Source organism: Euprymna scolopes, chromosome 42 (genome assembly GCF_053919585.1).
Source record: "Euprymna scolopes isolate OS-2025 chromosome 42, ASM5391958v1, whole genome shotgun sequence".
NCBI lineage: Eukaryota > Metazoa > Mollusca > Cephalopoda > Sepiida > Sepiolidae > Euprymna > Euprymna scolopes.
Genome location: NC_136523.1, coordinates 30,237,413 through 30,260,259, shown reverse-complemented (window position 1 = coordinate 30,260,259; position 22,847 = coordinate 30,237,413). Strand labels below are relative to the sequence as shown.

Genomic DNA, 22,847 nt, shown 5'->3' with positions numbered 1-22,847 from the left:
CGAATGCTGTAAATTTACGATCCTCCTTACTGATGGGGATTTGATGGTATGCTGATTTAAGATCAAGCGTAGTGAAAACATTATACCTGGCTATTTCCTCAACAATCTTTGATATACTTGGTATCGGATAAGCGTCTAATTCAGTAAATCTGTTGATTGTGTCGCTATAATCAATCACCATTCTTTTTTTTCGGTTTTCATTTGATTTTTTTTTTTTTTTTTTACATAGACGTCACCACTTATCAAGGCCGATAGGCCACTCAAGGATAAGGGTTAAAGAGTGTAGAGTAGTCAAAAGGACAATATAGTAATCGAAGTTCGGTAAATTTGTTAACTTAAGTGGAACGGCTCATCAGAAACTTGTTCACGTTGGACTTGAAGACAACCATATTATAGAAAGCTGGAAAGCAGGAAAACGGAAGACAATTCCACAGGCGTGCAGTTCTAAGAAAGAAGCTTTGATCATGGAATCTATGTTTAGGTTTAGGTACAGATAAAGAGTGGGGAAAATTATTGATAATGTTTTCAGCTAGTCTAGTGTTTCTTGTGAAAGTTTGGCGAGGGGGGACCATAGATTGAAGCTCAGTTGAATACTTTCCATGAAAATAACGATAAAGCAGAGACAAACTCGCAACATCTCTTCTGTGAGACAGAGGTTGCAGCGAAGAGAAAAGGACATCTCCCACCAGGCCACGAAGTCTATTTTGAACCATATCAAGGCAGGACAAGTCTTTTCTAGCAGCTCCTGCCCATATGTGGCAACAGTACTCCATCCTTGGACGTATCTGGCTCTTATCTAGATAGAGAATTGCGTCAGCAGTGGGATATCTACTGGATCGATAGAAGGATCCCACCATTTTTCCAGCGTCCTTGGCAACAGATTTGATGTACGTATTCCATTTAAGATCAGGAGTAAAGGTCAAGCCCAGAAGCTTGTCAAAACTTGAGGCCTCCCCAAGACAAGAGCCATTCATTTTAATTGATGCCAGATGGGGATCAGAACGTTGATGATGTAAAGATAGAAGCTTGGTTTTAGATGCATTAAAAGTAACCAGCAACTCCTTTCCCCATTGTACAACGTGATCAAGATCAGAGGAGAGAGAATCGGAGAGAACTTGGTCGTTTACTGTCTTAGATGTGCTACCATAGATGGTAGTGTTATCAGCAAAAATGTCTACGAATGATGTAAGGACGTGATTTGGAAGATCATTAATGTAGATCAGGAAAAGAGTTGGGCCCAGGATGGACCCCTGAGGGACTCCAGCATTTATACTGTGAGCTTCTGATTTTTGCCCATCAACTACTACTCTTATGAACCTATCAGAGAGAAATGATTTAATAATTGAGAAGACATTTCCAGCTATACCATAGCTGGAGATCTTGTGAAGTAAACCTTTATGCCATACCCTATCAAAGGCCTTTGATATGTCAAGAGCAATTGCCCTAGAAAGGTTGCCTCTGTCGAGAGATTCGCTAATCCTATGAGATATAACTGTAAGCACATCTGCTGTAGATCTAGCAGAACGGAAACCATATTGTGTGTCACTAAGAAGGTTATTTTTGCTGAGATGGTTGATTACTTCTGTATTTAACACAGATTCCAGCAACTTACTCATGACGCACAGGAGACTTATTGGCCTGTACTGAGAAGGGGATGAACGATCACCTGAATTCTTAAATACAGGGCATACTGATGAGATTTTCTAGGGTGATGGGAAGCAATTCTCCTTAAGACAACGTTTAAACTGTTTTGTAAGTATGGGTGCTAGTTCTGGTTGAAGTTTTTTGAGTACTATAATTGGAATATCGTCAGGGCCGGTTGCTTTACTGGAATCAAGGTTTTTGATTAGCTTGGCAACATCACATACAGATATTTGTATATCACATAGTGTGTTTTCTGATACAGGAGGAAATATTGGGGGTTGGCGGCCTTGGTCGCAAAGGGTAGAATTGGCTGCAAAGTTCTTGGCAAAGAGTTTGGCTTTGTCTGATGCTGACGAGATTAACTCAGGTCCATTGATGATAGTTGGGATGGAGCACACGCTTCTGTTCAAGATTCTGTTTGCAATTTGCCAAAACTGGTGGGAACCAAGCCGCTGCTCAGCTACTTTGGACTTGACGGACTGAGCATAAAACTCTCTTGCGTTCTTTATTACTTTCTTACAATTGTTGCTGGCAGTCCTGAAAGCGGCTTTAGTTTCCATACATCTATTACGTTGGAAGCAGTGGAAAAAGTGATTTCTGTGCGCAATAGCAGCAGCACATTCTGGAGAAAACCATGGCTGGCTGTTAGGTTTTTGCTGGAACTTTTTCGAGGGTATGAAATTGTCTATACCTACAATTAACCATTCTGTTAGGTCTGATACTATAGATGACACATCCTTTTTAAACATGGAACGCAGAGGAAGATCTGATATAAATATATGGAAACTATCCCAGTCAGCCATAGTGTATCGATATACTGTACGATGGAGAGGTACGTCTGAGGACTTATTACATTTCATTTTTATCTTAATTGATACAACTGAGTGGTCGGAAGATCCAAGAGGAGACAGAACGGAAACTGAACATAGTTCAGGGCAAGTTGTGAGAAAAAGGTCTAGGAGACTTGCATACTGGCCGTCATTGTCGGGCACACGGGTGGGTTCATGAACAATCTGAGTGAGGTCATAAGCAATGGAGAAATCATGACAGAATCTCCCCTCATCATCGGTCTTGTTTGAGTGGGTCAACCATTCCACATTGTGAACATTGAAGTCTCCACATACGTGAATGTTAGCTGAAGGATATGCTGATAGAACTTGGTCAATTTTCTCAGATATGCTTTTAAAGATAGTAACTCCGCTGTTATGGGGGCGATAGAGAGTAAATATAATATATGCCGTAGTGTGAGCTAGTGCTACTCTGAAGCACATATAGGGCAAGTTAGGATCTTCTCTGGAGATGTCCCTACCACATGGAAAGCCATCTTTTATATAGGCACATATTCCATGCCCATGGCGATCTTGGGGGTCAGTTTTGGAAGTTAGGTTAGAGTAGCCTTTAATTACGAACTCATTTAGGGAAATAGTCTGTCCAATTCCAGTTTCACTTAAAAAAAAGGTCTGGTTTAGTCTCCTGTAATTGGGCTTCAACCTCTGGAACTTGTGCTCGCCAAGGTGAAATTGAGGGTTCTATAACATTTTCCTCCAACAATTTTGCAGTCTCTGCTCTTATAAATTTGCTATCAGCAATTGTGTGACGACGTGACTTGGTGCTGATTGGTGTTGTTTTCGTAGAGAGATGAGAAAATAATGGGGGAGGAGAAACGTTCATGGATGGAAAAAAGGTATTCTTGGTGACTGCTCCGATAATAAGTTCTTCCTCCGGTCCATCGAATTTGAAAGTTACCATCTTGTATCTGCCGAGAATATCTTTTCCTATGATTAAGTCGACAAATAAATTTTTAATGACCTCCACTATTATGTTAGAGTGTACATTATTATTTAGAGAGATATCGACTTTAGTTTCTCCCACAATTTTCGTACACATTTTAGGGTTGGCTAATGATATTTCTTTCTGTTTGGGAATAATTTCGAGGTTTTTATTTTCTTAATTTAATATTTGTAATTATTTTTGGAATTTTAGTAAAAATGTATGATTCAAATTTCAAAAAGGGAAAATTGTTAGGGTTTGTAGAGCAGGATCCTTGATTATCAAATCAGTTGAACGATTTGGTTTTTCAAATTCAGATATTATGCATTGACCTAGTTAGAGTTTATAGAGGAAAATAATTTTTATCAAATCCATTAAATGAATGTCCAACAATTCATCTTAGTCATTCAATTACAAAGTAAAAGAAAGAAAAATAATTATAAAAAAAAAAATCACCTTTTTTGGTGGTTGGTATGTGGATTGGCTCTTCTCCTGGAGCAGAAGGAGGAAGCACTTTAACAACTTGAGGCCTTGTAACTAAAAACAAAGAAGCATTTTACTTTGCGAAATTTCTACATAAAATACTTGAAACAAAACTCAAATAATAAACATTTCATTGTTGCAAACATGGAACTGACACTTTTGCATTCATTCCTATAAATTAGATAAACATTAACATTTTTTTGATATCTTAATGTGAGCAACAAAGAAAAGAGAAATCAATTAACAAAATATAAATTCTTTAAGAATGAGGATTTTCTCATGAACTATGATGACTTTTTCATTCTATATTGGAAATTTCTTTGTTAAAGAATATATTTTGGGTCTGATATTAATAGAAAAATGTGTTTTACCAATTATCTGGTCTAATGTTTGCTGAATTGGTTCACTAATCCATTAAATTTTACATGACATTATATGACAATGTTTTTTATTACTATTATCAAAAATTTCCATAGTTTTTGTTCAAAATAAATAGTAGTAGGAATAAATGGGCATTTACATGAAACAAGTACTTGGTGATCTAATGAAACCTTTAAAGAAAATATGCTAATTTAGTAAAATTGCATTTTTTCACAATATGTAAAAGAACAGTCATCAGTTTTTCCATATAAAGAAGTTTCACTTGATTTTTGTTTACACCATTTGAAGAGGAGTAATCACAGGGGAGATAACCCATGCTTTACTTTATTCAAGTAGTAGTGACAGCATGGGGAGACAAATGCTTTACTTTATTGAAGCAGTAGATCATAATAGAATCTAAGAAGATATTTTGAATAAAAAAAGAAAAGAGAATGTAGACAAATTATATTTACATAAATATTGTAGATGAATTTACCTTGATTCCAAACACACAATATAAGTTATTATACAACAAAATAATAACTAGAGATTAGTTTACCTTTTTGTGTGGTGGTCGGTATATGGGTTGGCCTTCCTCCGGGAACTCCAGGAGGGAATACTTTAACAACTTGAGGTCCAGTAGCTAAAAAAAAAACAAAAACAAAATAAAATAAAAAAAACAAACAAACTGGAAAATACTGAAAATATCAATGACATCAACATTCTACAAAATGACCTTTGTATTTCAATAAAGTTTACAAGTAAATTCACATCTAGAACCGAGCCTGTAATGGCTTTCATTATTAACCTGATACCATTAGTTACCTCTATTTTTTCTACTGTTCTCTCTCTTTGTTTTTTTAATTATTTTTTTATTCCATTTTCACCCCAAACAAGGCACAGTACCACTTTGATGTAGGAGGGCTACTATCAGGGACAGCAGTTGCAGGGATACTATGTAGGGAGTCGAGCAGCATACACTTGAACTTCTGCATGTCAGTACAGTTGAGAAAACATGAATCCGGACGGGAGTTCCAGAGTCTAGCATTTGTGAGGAAGAAACTATTAGAGTAGAATGCCTTCTTACATCTAGGGATCTCTACTATGTAGGGGTGGGACTTGGCTGTTTGTCGAGTTTGTCAGGGGTATTTATGTTGAGGGCGTACAAGAGCTTGTTCAAAGCGTCCACCATTAAAATATTTGTAAATCAGGGAGGTCATTTATGAATATTACGAATAATAAAGGTCCAAGGATAGACCCCTGAGGCACTCCCGGTTTTATATTATTGTTTAAATGTATAATTGTCGAGGACAACCTGGATTCTTCTCTTACTTAAGAAGGATTTAATTATGTTATGTATTCTTCTAGAAATATCATATGATTTGATTTTCCTGAGAAGACCATCATGCCATACCTTGTCAAAGGCCTTAGATATATCTAGGGGTACTGTTCTACCTTCTCCTGCTTTGCCCAGTTTATGGTATATACGTTCAGAGATTAGTTAGGATATCTGCTGTAGAACAGGCTTGCTCAAAATCCATATTGTTGGTCAATCAGAAGTTTAGCAGCTGTAAGATGGACTAGAGCTTCATTAATTATGGACTAAAATATTTTGGTGTAAAGCGGGAGGTAGCTAATGGGACAATAATTTAATGGGTCAGTTCTTTTGCCAGAATTCTTGAAAACATGGTACCACAGAAGCAGTTTTCCAACAGTCAGGAAAGCAAGATTCATAAGGACATATCTTGCAAAGTTTGGAGACAATTGGAGCGATCTCAGCTGAGCATTTTTTTAATAGCACAGCCGAGATGAGATCGGGCCCACATGCTTTCAAGGTGTCTAGGTTTTTTATGATAACATGCACCTGAGAAATGGTGATTTTCAGATCATCTAGTTTGGCATCTGGAAGTCAAAGGGAAGTCAGGGAGGGCGTGGTTTGCTGGGTCCAATGTGGAGTTTGAGGCAAACCGGCTGGCAAGCATGTTAGCCTTTTCGGATGCCGTGCAAACAACTTCATGATTGTTGGAAAGTGGGGGAATTGTTGATTGCCCATTATTTACAACACTGTTGTAGATTTTCCTAATTTTATGTGCTTCGATGCATTTTCTGGTGATTTCGATATATTCTCTCTTGGTTGTCGCTATTTCTTTCTTACAATTACTTCTAGCTTCTATATACTTTTCTCTGTTTGTACTGGACTTATGTCAGTTTAATCTGCTGTGTACATGCTTCCTTTGAGCAATGGCCGAAAATAGTTTGAGGGTTAAGAGGGGCATACCCACTAGCGTAGCTAAGGGGGGTAGGAGTGGGGGATGCGGATGCGTAATTGGGAGAAGATGGTCCATAATAATCCAAAAGGCAGAAATCCATGGAATAATTCACAAAAATGTATACAAGGAAAAAAATAATATTAATAAAAGAAAAATAAGATGTGCTTTTCACTCTACTTCCGAGACATAACTATAAATAAAAAAGATCTGGGAAGAGAAAGGAGAGAGAAAAAAAAAAAATGATAAAGTTAAATATAAAATAAAATAAAATAAAGGGAAACAAAAGTCAAAATGACCCAGACAGGAAATGTTAAAGGCGCAAAAATATATATAGGGCAAAATAATACAGGTCAACTGAAATGTACAGGTCATCACTTAAAAAAGGTCAGCAATTTTTTTCCTTGTACACATTTTTGTGAATTATTCCATGGATTTCTGCCTTTGGATTATTATGGACCATCTTCTTTCAATTACGGGATTTCCTTGGATTTTACTTGTACAAATGGAAATTCTTTTAACTTTCTTGAAGTTTTACATTTGGATTTTACCGTCACTGGATTTTTTATCTTCCACCAGACTATCCATTCATGTGTAATCACCTTTTTCTTTACCATATTCCCTCTACTTAACTTATTTTGTTTTCAAGTAAGATCTTTGACTTACTTGTTGTTTCATCAAATACTTCTGCATGCAAAATCCGATCCCGCATTTTGCTATTTCCTACCCTCTGATGAGAAGGAGAGTATTTCTTCGAAACTCTGTGGATTAAGGACTATCCATTTATCTAGTGTTTCCTTTTCAGATTAAATATGTTTTTAACTCATTTCAAAGTGTTTTTTAACATATTTTATTAACTGTTTGCTCATATTATACACTATTTCCTATTTGGTTTTATCAAGCTTTTTTTATCTGGCTGAGATAATTTTATAAATATTAATTCTTTAATATTTATAATTTACTTTAATTTTACCATCTTGGATCATTTTGGTAAATTCAATTGTAATTTTCATTTTACACAATATATATATATATATATATATATATACACACACACACACACACACACACACAATATATATACATATCTGACTTCTCCAATTTGTTACATCTTGTAAGAATAATGCTGACTCTTCCTATTAGCTCTGCAGAGTGTGAGAGAGCCTTTTCTGCACAGAAAAGAATAAAGAGGGACATACGGAGCAGCTTGTCTGTACAGAAACTGTCAGATTTAATATTGATTTCTTCTGAAGGTCACTCAATATGGTTTCCGTTATGCTAGATCTACAGCAGATGTGCTTACAGTTATATCTCATAGGATTAGCAAATCTCTTGACGGAGGCAACCTTTCTAGGGCAATTGCTTGACATATCTAAGGCCTTTGATAGGGTATGGCATAAAGGTTTACTTCACAAGATCTCTAGCTATGGTATAGCTGGAAATGTCTTCTCAATTATTAAATCATTTCTTTCTGATAGGTTCATAATAGTAGTTGAGGGGCAAAAATCAGAAGTATTACAATCATAGCATTAATGCTGAAGTCCCTCAGGGGTCCATCTTGGGCCCAACTCTTTTCCTGATCTACATTAATGATCTTCCAAATCACATCCTTACATCATTTGTAGACATTTATGCTGATGACTACCATTTATGGTAGCACATCTAAGACAGTAAACGACCAAGTTCTCTTTGATTCTCTCTCCTCTGATCTTGAGCACGTGGTACAATGGGGAAAAGAGTGGCTGGTTACTTTTAATGCATCTAAAACCAAGCTTTTCTCTTTACATCATCAACATTCTGATCCACATCTGTCATCAATTGAAATGAATGGCTCTCGTCTTTAGGAGGCGTCAAGTTTTGACAAGCTTCTGGTCTTGACCGTTACTCCTGATCTTAAATGGAACACGTACATCAAATCTGTTGCCAAGGCTGCTGGAAAAATGGTGGGATCTTTCTTTCCAGTAGATATCTCACTGCTGATGCAATTCTCTATCTATATAAGAGCCAAATACGTCCAAGGATGGAATACTGTTCCACATCTGGGCAGGAGCTGCTAGAAAGGACTTGTCTTGCCTTGATAGAGTTCAAAATAGACTTCGTAGCCTCGTAGGAGATGTCCTTTTCTCTTCGCTGCAACCTCTATCTCACAGAAGAGATGTTGCGAATTTGTCTCTGATGTATCGTTATTTTCATGCAAAGTGTTCGACTGAGCTTCAGTCTATGGTCCCCCCTCGCCAAACTTTCACAAGAAACACTCGTCTAGCTTAAAACATTATCAATAATTCCTCCCACTCTATATCTGTGCCTGAACCTAAACTTAAATTCCATGAACAAAGCTTCTTTCTTAGAACTGCATGCCTGTGGAATTGTCTTCCGTTTTCCTGCTTTCCGGCTGACTACAATATGGCTGTCTTCAAGTCTAACATAAACAAGTTCTTGATGAGCCATTCCATATAAGTTAACAAATTTTGCTGAATTTCCATTACTAATGATTACTATATTGTCCAATTTCTACTGTACACTCTTTAACCCTTATCATCGAGTGGCCTCTTGTCCTTGATAATGTTGTGATTCCTGTGTAAAAAAAAAAAAAGATCTGGCTGAATTCAACCCAGAGAAATCCATTGAGAAGTGGATGGCTAATGGCAGGAGAAGGATTGCTGGGGGACCAGGACAGTGTGACTGGCCAGCTAACATTATTTCTGTAAATCAACAGAGCAATAATATTTAAAAACAAAAAGATTTAAGCTATTTATTCAAGTTATATTTGATAAAATTGAAACTGAATAAAATTTCTGAATTTCCCGCTTTTAATTTTTTCTATCTCATAATTCAAAAATTAAAAAAAACATCACCTAATATTATTGGTTTATTCATAACAGTGAAATAGCATTACATTGCTTTGGCTAGTAAATTTTCTACTTGGCTAGTAAATTAAAATATTTAGTTGTCAAAGGTCAACTAAAATTAAATTCGTCTGTAGAGCCCTGGTGATGTAATGAACTGAGATGATCAAAGAATTATAAAGCAAGGTCCCAAGAAGGGAAAGCTGCAAAAGTATCATTAACATAACAGAAATATAAAGCAGGAGTGTTATGGGGTGATTTAAAAAGTTTTAATTCATAAATTCCAACAAAAATGTTGGCGAGGATAGGGCCCAAGAGGCTACCCATCAATTTGTTTATACATCATGTTGTCGAAATTGAACTCAACAAACTTTTTGCAGAGAGAAAGGAGTTAAGCAGAATATTTTTCTGGTAATGGTAGAGGAACAAGTTTATTACGATAAAGTGTGTTTAATTAATCTTTGGGTTGATATTTTTATAAAAAAAATTTAAATAAATAATAATAATTTAATTTTATAATTAAATTATAAATGAGAGTAAAAAAAAGCAGATTTTCCCAATAATGAAAAACTTTCCTTGCGCAGATGGTACTCTCTAATAGAGAGTGGAGATGAGTCGTGGGTGTAGGGGTACGACCCAGAAACAAACAGACAGTCGGTGCATTGGAAGCATCCAGAGTCTCCAAGGCCAAAAAAAGTGTGACAGGTGTGAAGCAAAATTGAGGTGATGCTGACTGTCTTCTTTGATATCCATGGAATTATGCATCACGAATATGCACTGAAAAAACAAACAGTGACAAAGGAATACTATCAAGATGTTCTCTGGCATCTCCATGATGCAGTTCGGCACAAAAACCCAGGTATACGGATGATGAAAGATTGGCAACTGCATCACAATGCCCCTGCATACTCATCCCAATTGATCCAAAATTTCTTAACCAAACAAGAAATTCTAGCCGTTTGTCAACCTTCCTACTCTCCAGACATGGCTTCTTGTGACTTCTAGTTGTTTCCAAAATTGAATACACCACTGAAAGGATCCTGTTTTGAGAGCACTACATAATATCCCAACAAATTGGGTCCCTATTAGTAACCCCTTATGACTTAGTGGCTCTGTACCTTGTTTGGAGGTGAATAAACATTAAAAATGTAGAATGGTATGGCGGAGGAGAACACCATTCTAAAAGAAAACTTCCAGAGGTGTTCCTGGCAGTGGAAAGATTGGTGAACTAAGCGTGTGCAAGCACAATGGGCGTACTTTGCAGGGGATTAGGGTCCAAACCCCTTCAAGTATGTAAAATTGGATACTTTTTAGATATAAACGCACTCTCTCTAAAAAAAAATCTTGGTTGTGAATAAATGATAACTCATTATTATTATTCATTTTATTAATTTTTTAATAAAAATATCAATCCAAAGATTAATTAAAGCTATATCTCTCTCTTATATATATATAATGAACTCATTTTTTCCCCTGTGATTTTGACCTTAATAGGATTAAAAATCAAGACATTTCATGCAAATGTAATATGCACAAACTGCAGCACAATATCTGAGGTGGGTTATAGGCATATTACCTCTCCACTTCCTCGCTAATCATAGATTCCTATATTTTTTTCTGTTGAGAGTTCACTGACAAAATCGGTTAAGATCAATGGAAGAAGTAAAATCTTTTCTCTCTAATAAATTCCTCCTTCCCCCGCCACCCATTTACACTATTGCTTGATCGTTCACAAGGGACAGTTACGAATGAACACCGGTTTCAGTTTTTTGTACTTCGTAGTTGCTTAAAAAAACTGAAATGCTTCCTATTGGGTGAAACGCAGCACACTTACTTTTATGTTGCTTGATTACCATTTATTTCCCAACATTTATACACTAAACAAAAAAAAAAAAAGGATTCTTTCCATTTTTTTTTTTTTTTAAATAAACATATAATACATCATTTCCATTTTATTTTATTTTGTTTGATGTTCTTTTTTCTGTTTTCGCTTTTACAATTTTTTGGGGAAGTTTAACATCATTTTTTTTTTTTAAATTATTGAAACAGGGTTATTACTTAACCCCCCCCCCCCCTCCACACACATACAAACACCTGGTACCCCCACTAGTGTAAATATATAAAAAAAACACTCTTGGTCATGAGATCTGCTCGAATGGTAAAGGTTAAATCAGTGGCAACGAAATACGTTATTTTCTTAGTGAAGTTGGCTGGGGTCCTTATTCCATATTTCATCAAGAAAAAAAAAATCTTACGTTTTATCGCTGGTTGATAACAGGCCACAACTTGCACATCACTGTCGCTGCTATCATCATCATCATCATCTTGAAAGAAAAAAATAAATGGATAATAAGAATTTTGTTTTATTGAAATAATTATTCATGCTTATCCTAACTTGTAATAAATAAATGCAATATCGGTCAGAGGCAAAGTACAGTGGTAGGTTGAGAGAGGATAAAAAGTTTATATAACTTTAATGATGAGGAATGAGAATTTATCAATGTAGCAATTTCTGCCATATCTAAAGCATATTGTTGTCTTAACAAGACATAAAACTTAAAATACTGCTGTATGACTGCAAAACCTGGCCCTTGTGCAAAGAGGATCTTCATGCACTCAAGGTTTTCGTCATGTATTGCTTCAGTGCATCCTATGTGATGTAATCTTGTAGGTAGTAATGTGATTGTGTAGGCTATTGAAATGATATGAGATAAGACTATATCTTTTTTTTTTTTTACACAGTGATCACCACTTATCAAGGCCCGGAAGCCACTCAGGGATAAGGGTTATTGCAAGTACATTACGTTAGTGTGGAGATTTGATGAAGTGTTTAATTAAGGGGGCGGTTCATTAGGAATTTGTTAACTTTGGACTTGAAGACATCCAAGTTGTAGTCCGGAGGGAAGCAGGCAGACGGAACAGAGTTCCACAGGCGCGCAGTTCTAAGAAAGAAGCTTTATTCATGGAATCCGCGTCTTGATTTAGGCACAGATATAGAGTGAGGGAAATTTTTCACAGTGGATTCAGCTAGACGGGTGTTTTTCGTGAAAGATTGGCGAAGGGGGACCAGAGATTGGAGTTCAGACGAGCACCTGCCATGGAAATAACGATAAAACAAGGAAAGGCTCGCAAAGTCTCTTCTGTGGGAGAGAGGTTGCAGGGTAGAGAAAAGGGCATCCCCCACTAAGCCACAAAGTCTATTTTGTACTCTGTCAAGGCAGGATAGGCTGTTTTTAGCAGCTCCTGCCCAGATATGGTAACAGTATTCCATCCTTGGCCGTACTTGGCTTTTATATAGATAGAGAATTGCATCAGTAGTGAGATATCTTCTGGAGCGGTAGAAGGATCCCACCATCTTTCCAGCGACCTTGGCAACAGACTTGATGTACGTGTTCCATTTCAGATCAGGAGTAAAAGTCAAACCCAGAAGCTTGTCAAAACACGGGGCCTCACCCAGACGAGAGCCATCCATCACAATTGATGCCAGCTGGGGATCAGAGCGTTGATGATGTAAGGATAGGAGTTTGGTTTTGGATGCATTAAAGGTAACCAGCCACATCTTCCCCCACTGAACCACGCGCTCGAGATCAGAGGAGAGAGAATCAGAGAGATCTTTGTCATTTACAGCCTTTGATGTGTTGCCGTAGATGGTCGTGTCATCAGCATAGATGTCAACGAATGATTTAAGTATGTGTTTAGGGAGGTCATTGATGTAGAATCAGGAAGAGAGTTGGGCCCAGGATTGACCCCTGAGGGACTCCAGCATTTATATTGCAGGCCTCCGATTTTTGTCCATCTACCACTACTCTTATGAGCCTATCGGAGAGAAATGATTTAATGATTGAGAAAACATTTCCAGTTATACCGTAGCTGGAAATCTTGTGAAGTAGACCCTTATGCCATACCTTGTCGAAGGCCTTTGATATGTCAAGAGCAATTGCCCTAGAAAGGAAGCCTTTGTCAAGAGATTCACTAATCCTATGGGATATAACCGTCAGCACATCTGCGGTAGATCTTGCAGAGCGGAAACCATATTGTGTGTCACCAAGAAGGTTATTCCTGCTGAGGTGGTTGACTATTTCTTTATTTAATATGGATTCCAGCAACTTACTCATTATACACAGGAGACTTATTGGTCTGTACTGAGAGGGAGATGACTTATCACCTGAATTCTTAAATACAGGGCAAACTGATGAGGTCTTCCAGGGAGTCGGAAAGCACTTCTCCTTAAGGCAGCGCTTAAATAGTTTCGTAAGTATGGGAGCAAGTTCTGGTTGAAGCTTTTTCAACACTATAATTGGGATGCCATCAGGGCCAGTTGCTTTACTGGAATCTAGGTTCTTTATTAGCTTGGCGACCTCATGCACGGATATTTGTATGTTACCTAGCTTGTTCTGTGTTATAGGAGGAAATATGGGGAGTTGATGGCCTTCGTCGCATAGTGTAGAATTAGCTGCAAAGTTCTTTGCAAATAGTTTGGCCTTGTCTGACGCTGACGAGATGACCTCTGGTCCATTGATAATGGTTGGGATAGAATGCACACTTCTGTTCAGGATCCTATTTGTTATTTGCCAAAACTGGTGGGATCCAAGCCGTTGATCAGCAACCTTGGATTTAACAGACTGGGCATATAGCTCTCTTGCATTTTTTATTACTCTTTTACAGTGGTTGCTGGCAGACCTGAAAGCAGCTTTAGTCTCAGGCATCTATTACGTTGGTAGCTATGGAAAAAGTGATTTCTGTGCGCGATAGCATCAGCACATTCTGGGGAGAACCATGGCTGGCTGTTAGGTTTTTGTTGGAATTTTTTAGATGGTATGAATTGGTCTATGCCTACAATTAACCATTCAGTCAGATCTGATACTATAGAGGACACTTCCTTTTTAAACATGGAGTGCAGAGGTAAATCAGATATGAATGTACGGAAGCTATCCCAGTCAGCCATACGTCTGGGGGCTTCTTACATTTCGTTTTTATCTTAACTGATACGACGGAGTGGTCGGAGGATCCTAGCGGAGAATGAACGGAACATGAACATAGCTCAGGGGAAGTTGAGAGAAAAAGGTCTAAGAGGCTCGCATATTGACCGGGTGTATCGGGCACACAAAAGTGAAATTGTCTGTCTGTGTGGGTCTGCACATTTCCCTATCAAACTACTGTCAATTTTCGGTCTACACACTCGAGATTTAATATAAGGAGTACTGACGGTGAATGCTCTGATAAACTGCAAGTACTTGTACCCCCTCGACGTAAATACCCCCAACAAACCCAACAAGCAGCTAAATCCCACCCCTTCACAGTAGAGATCCCTAGATGTAAGAGAACCTTCTACTCCAGTAGTTTCTTCCCCAGAACCACTAGACTTCAGAATTCCCTTCCGGGTCCCTGCTTCCACAACTGTACTGACATGCAGAAGTTCAAGTATAACGTGAACCGACATCTTACTGCCCAACTCCCTGCATAGTACCCCTGTAGCTTATGTCCCTGATAGTAGCCCCCTACATCAAAGTGGTAATGTGCCTTGTTTGGGGTGAAAATGTAATAAAAAAAAAAAAAATTAAAAAAAAAAAAAAAATTGAGATTTGGGAAAATCGTTTTAATTTGGCTGTCAAATTCAACGATTTGACCTTTGAAAACTCTACCAAACTCCTCCTCCAATTTTTAGTCTAAACACTTGAAATTTTAAATGTAGGTTACTTGGACATGGGTCAAACTTTTTAATTTGATTTGAGCCCAAAACAATAAATGTAAAGTGGCCAAAATTGGGGTCAAAGTTAAAAAAAAATTTGATCTGTGCGGTCTCTACTAAATTACTTAGCCAATTTCTGGTCTAAACATTTGAAATTTTACATGAAGGGTATTCAGAGATAGGGCAAGCCTTTTAATCTGTTTGGGTCGAAAATTTGAGCTGCCAAGGGGTCAAAGTTCAAAAGATTTGACCTTTGCGGTCTCTAGGAAACTACTCAGTCAATTTTTGGTCAAACATTTGAAATTTTACATAACGGGTATTCAGATATGCAGCAAGCATTTTAATCAGTTTTGGGGTGAAAATTTGGCTGCCAAGAGGTCAAAGTTGAAAGAGTTGACCTTTGCAGATTCTACTAAACTCTTCCACCAATTTTGGGTATAAATACTTAAAATTTTCGATGTAGGTAACTCGGACATGGCTCAAATTTTATATTTTGATTTGAGACCAAAACAATAAATGTTAAGGGGTCAAAGTTAAAAAAATTTACCTCTGCAGTCTCTACCAAATTACTCAATCTAAACATTTGAAATTTTAGATAAAGGGTATTCACACATAGGGCAAATTATGAACAGTACATAGCGTCTGAACAAAGCTGGGCTGAACTGCTAGTAAAGAATAAATTGGAAGAAAACTTTTTTAAAGATCAACAATAATATTTATTATTAGCTGGACTTGGATCCTGGCATTGCCCAAATGAAATAGAAATGACTGATTTAACATTTTTTTTTTTTAAACAGCCTAAGCGTGTGTTATAGAAAACAATCTCTGTATAAATAAAATTTTATCCATAAATTTCATCAAATTATTATCAACAGAAATTTTTAAAAACAAGTACACTTGAAATATCTGTCAAAAACATTCTTCTTTCCTATTTCTGACCTATTTGTGTTAAAAATTTAGTATAGCATATATAATAAAGTCACTGTTTCAACAGGAATAATTTACATGATTAAAATAGGATTTATCCATAAATAATGGCATGCAAATTGTGTTAATACAAATTCGATGCAAGCCAAGATAATTTTTGGGCAAAGAGTTACATCTCCATTAAATATGAAACTCTTTTTTATATTTATTCTCTAAATGAAATTTGTTTTATCTAATGCTAGATATTGGTCTTTTTTCTTTTTTTACTTCATACACTGCTTATCAAGTCCCGAAGGCCACTGAAGGATAAGGGTTAATGGATACTGTGATGGTAGAAATTGGATGAGTTAATTTATTTTAGAGGATGGCTTATCAAGAACCTGTTTACACAACTTGAAAACAACCATATCATAGTCAGTTGGGAAATACCTTTGTGGTATTGTGTTCCACAGACGAGCAGTTTCAGGGTGAAAAAAAAAAACAAACAAATTCTTCCCATGGAATTTTTCCTTAGATTTAGGCACAGATAGAGAGCAAGGGAAATTGCTGATAGTTATTGTAGTTAGGTGTTTGCCGTGAAAGACTTACTGGGGGGGGGGAGAGAGAGAGCTATGTATTCTACTTGGATCAGGCCCAAATGGGAACTTTATCCTTTTTCCTACTTGGACAAAGTTAAAAAAAAAAAAGAGCTTTATTCATCCTTTTTTTTTTTTTTAACACGATGAAAACAAATTTTTTCATTGCATTTTCAACAAATCTATAACAATTTTCAGATTAAACAAATGAGGGCTGCCTTGTGCTTAATGGCTCTGTGAAACAGAAAACAATCAAGGCAGGCTGAACTCTCAAGCTAAGGTTAGCAAATAAACTTGGTAATCTGGTTCTATGCTAAAAATTATACTTTAATTCTGGTACCATGCAACATGGATACCATCAAATATTTCCAAATTTCTGAAAAAAAAAAAAATTAAATTCAACATGGAACCAGGACAAATTTTAATAGTCCTTGAACAGAGCTGAAATTTTAAGGAAATAAAAGTGAATTTCCTTTGCCATCCTGACTTTAAAGGGATAAAAATATCTCACATTTTGATGGAGGAAAACTGGATGCTATGATTTGCAAGTCACTGTCGTCAAGATTTTCTTTTTGCTGAGATTTAACTGAAATGTAAATTGGCAAAATTGGAATATTAAGAAATATAAAGGCATATTTGGATGTAAATAAAAAAGTGTATTGGAAAATAAAAGGATCAAATTATCAACCACCCAGTGAAGGAAAAATCCCTCAGATTAAAAACTGATCCCATACCTAACTGTTTTTGTGGGGACACAAATAGGGAGATACCCACCTGTACTAACTGACAAAATAAACTTGAAATATATTAAGATTTAATAATTTATCAGCAAAGTAAAGAAAAGGGAAGGTATAAAAGGATATGATTTTGTTAGTGTATAATTTACTGCTTATTATCAAACTAGCCGACTCACTATAGTTTTATAAAGTTCACTATTTGAATTACTTGAAGCATTTATTTTAAATAATAAATATTTCATTTATAACTTTGTTGTAAACACGAAAAAATATTTCTCTTTTTCTATATATATATATATATATACATATATATATATATATATATATATATATATATATATATAAAAAGGCAAAATGTGTGTTAGTGTATCCACATTTTTTGTATGTCCAGCAAAGGCTTTTGGAGAGGGGGGGGGGCGATCGGGGCAGTCACTGTTTCTTAGAACTTTTTATATACTACTTAGATTATATCTAAAATGCGTATTTGTGTGTGTCTGTGCATGTTTGTAGGTCTCCCAAAAAACTTTTGACAGATGCATCGGACCATGACAAAATTGGTATCATTACAGCTACTTTTTATTTATTTTTTTTCTTTTGCACTTGCACGGGTACTCGCTATTTTGATTGAAACATTTTTTTTTTAGGTGGTTGGTTGCTCAATAGCCTTAATATACCACTTCTCTCCACCCGGGCAATCATGCTAGTTTATTCATATAGATAAACATTAACATTCTGGAAAGTTCAATAAAAATTTATTTATCTTTTAAATGTGACAGTAAAGAAAAGAAAGAATTCAATTTGCCTCTTCACCTGTAAGATCTCAACTTGTTGAAAGTCAAGTTGGTCTCTCCATAGCAGGGAACACAAATGCTAAATATTTATCAAAGAAACAAAACTATATCATGAAAGAGAACTATTTGTTATATTAAAATCAAAACAATCATGGAATTAAAAAAAACAATGACAAATAATAATTTATTAATAAAATGTCCCTCTTCAAAAATAATATACAAATTAGTTAACTTTGTGATTGATACTACATATACATAAGCAGTATATAAAAAAGATGGTGTGTCTATTGTGTAAAATTAAATTAACTTGAAAAAGGGTAGTCTGATTTTATCTTTAGTGTGAGAAAGGGATTAAACTTTTGTATTTATTCATTTAGATATACAAGAATGATAAGAGAAAAGGTAAATAAATAAAAAAAAGAGGGAAAATTAAAGAGATTCAAAGTAGAAGGGAAGTAAATGAATTATATGTGCTAAAGATTTGGGACAATGGCACAACATTCATATTACATCTACTAACTAAAGTGAGAGGAGGTTTAAAAAAATTAAAAAGTGGAGATGAATATCTATTCTGAATAATAGTATTTTCATTTATAGCATTTTGATTTTAAAGAGGGCAAACATATTTCAAAGCTCTTTAAATTCAATTTAAAAAAAAATAAAGATCTATGATAACATAGCCGATGAATGTTGCATATCACACTTAAATAAGATAAAAAATTATTTTTCTTCTAACAAATATAAAGGGAGAAAGAGAATTGAAAGTGTATGCAATATCATACAGTAAAATAAAAGGTCAATCTTGTTATTAAAAACAAGAGCTAGATCGAAAATCTGTCAGAAGAGAGGAAGGGGATATCAAAGCATTGGGTATGTAACCATAAGTCCAAAAACAGAAGAAAAAGAGAAAGAACGATAAAGACAATAATTTCAACATTGTACAACTCTGGGGTTGAATGATATTGTACCGTTTTAAAAGACAAGTATCTTTACAAAAAAAAAAAATCCTGTTCTTTTAGAGTGTTATACAATAAACTTACCATCATCTTTCAATTCTAATTCAGTCAAATAATTCTCTAAATCTTTGATGTTCTCCATGAGTCTGGCACCATTATCAGGTAACTGAGAAATGTTGGTTCGTCTCACTAAATTCTAAATAAAAGCAAAAACATCTATAAAGCAATATTTTGTATTTATCTTCTATTTATTTGTCTTTTATTATATAAATCTCAATTGTCTGTTTATTTGTTTGTACAGGGGGAGGGTAGAGCGGTAGCCCTAGATATATCTAAGGCTTTTGAGAGGGTATTACCACGGCTACCGAGAGAGTAGGCCACTGAACATGACAGCGTGACGTCATTACCAGATCAACATGTAGGTAAAGAAAATTTCCGGTGTTCAACCACGTGGTCATAAAAAATATTTTTCATTGCCTTAGATTGTGCATGTTTTTTATTCTCCTACACAGAAAAAAAAAACAATTCTCTATTTGGATAATACTATAATTGCAATTTTTATAATAATTGCACATTGGGATAATTTTAATCTAACAAAATATAACAGTAAGTGGATTGTTTTTAAATTTTTATATCTATCAAAGGAAGTTGAATATTTCATTTTTATTTTTTTAAACTGCAAAACAATTTTTATGAGAATATTTTTCAGTCCATTCTTTTAATAATAAACAAAACTTTTCATTGAGTATTTCCAAATATTTTAAAGTTAGAAGCATTTTTCACAAGTTTTTTTTGTTTTGTTTTTTAACTAAAACGATCAATGAATTCAATATTTAAGCACCAGATGTGATTTATTTCTTTGAAATATATTTAAAACTTAAAAGTTTTTGTTTGTTTGTTTGTTTGTTTTATAACATTTTATCTGTAAATAATTTACATTACTGAAATGGGAAATGAAACGAACGACGTGAAACAATAACTAATAAAGATGAGAATAATAGTCCGCAATAAATAAATTAATAAATAATACTCATCTCAATAATGAATTCTAATTAAATAATATATATACCATTCGGTACGAACCTGATCATGAAAGATCAGATAATAAATAAATGTGGATTTATAAGACCAAAAAATTCAACCTTGATCGCCCTTCGGGACCCGTGGCGCAGTGGATAGAGACATTGAATCTCTATGCTTCCAGGTAAGAATTGTCTGAAGATAGCGGTTTCAATCCTACCAAAAGCCAGCCAGAGGTTTACTTGGCCAAAACCTAGTGAAACGACAACAACTATGGATAGCAGTGATTGCTGAGAATGCAGTTAGGAGATTCGGCGTTCCTATTCCGTCATGGTTACCACCTGATGAAGGCCAGAGGAATAGTTGGCCGAAACGTTGTGAAAGGACAACTAAGAAAGATGAGAATAATAGTCCGCAATAAAAAAAAAATTAATAAATAATACTCATCTCAATAATGAATTCCAATTAAATAATATATATACCATTAGGAAATTATTTATTCTCTCCCGAAACATATGAACACAAATTCATTTTAAAAATTCATTAACTAATCAGTTTTAATTAAAGTTTGGATATAAACTAAAAATAAAGAGTACATTAAATTTTAGTTAATATATTTTCATATGTTTATCTTATAAATAAATATTGTTTGGTATTTGTGTTGTGTACTTACCGTGCTGAAACAATAATATCATTTAGGAAGCCATTCTTAATAGAGAGCGGCTTTCTAACTATTCTGCACTTTCACCTAACAATTTAATAATAAAAAAAAAGATACCATAAAATTTAGCTTGAAAATCCTATCTAATATATAGCACGGTGCGTACACTGCACAAGTACCATTATTATTATAACAACAACAGCAATAATAAACAAAAAAGGGATTTCACAGTGAACATGGACCCTGCGTAAATGGGGTTTAATTTAATGATTGCTCCCTAAAAAGCAAATATGCAAAAGGTTTTCATTGGTTTATTTAATCACAAAAACTTTTTCAAAGGTACTATTTAAGGCAAGAAAAAAAAAAAAAAAAAAAAAAAAGGCCAAAAGCATTATTTGAATATGTATGAAAAAATAAATGTAACAAAAAATAAAAATATTTAGTGTGAAAAATATAATAAAAATAAATTAAAATGAAATAAAAATAAAATAAAAACAAGTACGAAATAAAAGTATGAATAAATTTTAATTAAAGAAATAAAAAAATTTGAAAAATAAAATAAATACACGTTTGATTACAAAAAAAGAGTATGAAATATATACAAAGAAAACGAGAGAAAACCTCAGAAAGCAACCATTAAATTAAAACTAGTTTACACAGAGTCCATGTTCCCCGTGAAGTGCCAAAAAAACAGTAGATGACATCGACAAGCACCACACCAACTAGTTGTGAAGGGTCAGGGAGGATGGAAAGTCCGAGGTGGGAGAGTACTAACCAGATCTCCACTGGAAGTGTACAGTTCAAATCTGGTACTTGGAGGGGGGGGGCATTTTGTCACCGAAACCCCAGGAAACACCAATAGCCAATGCCAATGAGAAACCAATGGCAAATGGTTGTTGTGATAACGTGCAATCATCTGCACAAGTGGTCAAGAGGTGGAGAACATTGGAAATCTGAGGAGACCTGTTGTCACTTGGTCTTCAGCAAATACCACAGGTTACTGCCAGTAAGCGATCACTGATGACGGCTTGTGAGACAACTCCTAGTGAGTGAAATAATAATAACAATGTCCCATCCCAAATTCACCATCACCCTGATTTAATATTGTAGATATTTACTATATTTTCTTAGTTTTTAACCAATGTTCACATTATAGTATGATTGTCTTTTAGTAGTTATGTGAACTTCATTTCCATTCTGCACTGATATGAAAATGAAAACTATAGCGGAATATAGGATTCTTAACCATGTAACTGATGAAAATATGTCACAAATTTTGATGAAAAACATGAACATAGAAGAACAGAAAACCAAAACTTTAAATGTAATTTCTGTATTAAAGTAATAGTTATTTAAATATTTCAATATATAATCTTGTGGGAAATTCCAGTTGCCCATTAAGGGGCACTCTGGATAGGAACAAAAATAAAAATTGTCTCAGTCATGAAGGATTTCTCCTCCACCGGCCGAGGACAGAAAAGGTGAATTGTAGCATCAGAATAGATACTACTACACTGTGATCTTGTCCTCAAGGCCAAGAATTATTTGGGTTTTATGTTTCTTTAATTGTTTGTTCCCTAAATTCATAATTCAGTTTTATGAGTATTAGATTGTATATGGCTTTAAAATTACGTAATTTTACATAGATAATATTTATATTTTACTAGCAAAAGTACCCATTGTTGACTGGATTCAAAAACAGCATACAGAAAATGGACTCTGATTTATGAAAGTATGATAAGTTATGAAAAGGAAGGGTTGTAATGACATAGCTTTGAATTTGGGGGTGTCAAAACCAAAGCAAAATATGATGAAAGTAACAATAAAATAGATAAACCCCATAATTTATTATACCATATCTGTTCACACTGAAACACTTATCACAATATTCTGTGGATCTATATTAAAAAACCTTGTTAAACTTTGTGACATATTTCCATTCTATGGAGGTCAGGCGCGAACGAACACTCCATAATTTTATTATACCATATTTCTTCAAACTGAAACATAATTATCAAAGTATACTTACGCAGATAGATATGAAAAGTCTTTATTAAAGTTTGTGCCTATCTCCATTCTATGGAGGCCAGGCGCGAATGCAGACCCCACAATTTTATTATA

At 35.0% G+C, this 22,847-nt stretch overlaps 1 protein-coding gene across 1 annotated transcript in view; it reads right to left on the bottom strand.

The window, feature by feature from the left end:
- The window catches only part of LOC145266984 (transcription termination factor 2-like), a 135,439-nt gene that overhangs the window by 70,110 nt on the left and 42,482 nt on the right, over window positions 1-22,847 (bottom strand). The window contains exons 7-11 of the mRNA XM_080122827.1: window positions 19,130-19,241; window positions 17,073-17,147; window positions 11,626-11,694; window positions 4,817-4,900; window positions 3,871-3,951 (exon numbers count right to left, since the gene is read on the bottom strand). Coding sequence (XP_079978953.1) covers window positions 3,871-3,951; window positions 4,817-4,900; window positions 11,626-11,694; window positions 17,073-17,147; window positions 19,130-19,241 — 421 coding nt within the window. The remainder of the gene's footprint in view (window positions 1-3,870; window positions 3,952-4,816; window positions 4,901-11,625; window positions 11,695-17,072; window positions 17,148-19,129; window positions 19,242-22,847) is intronic.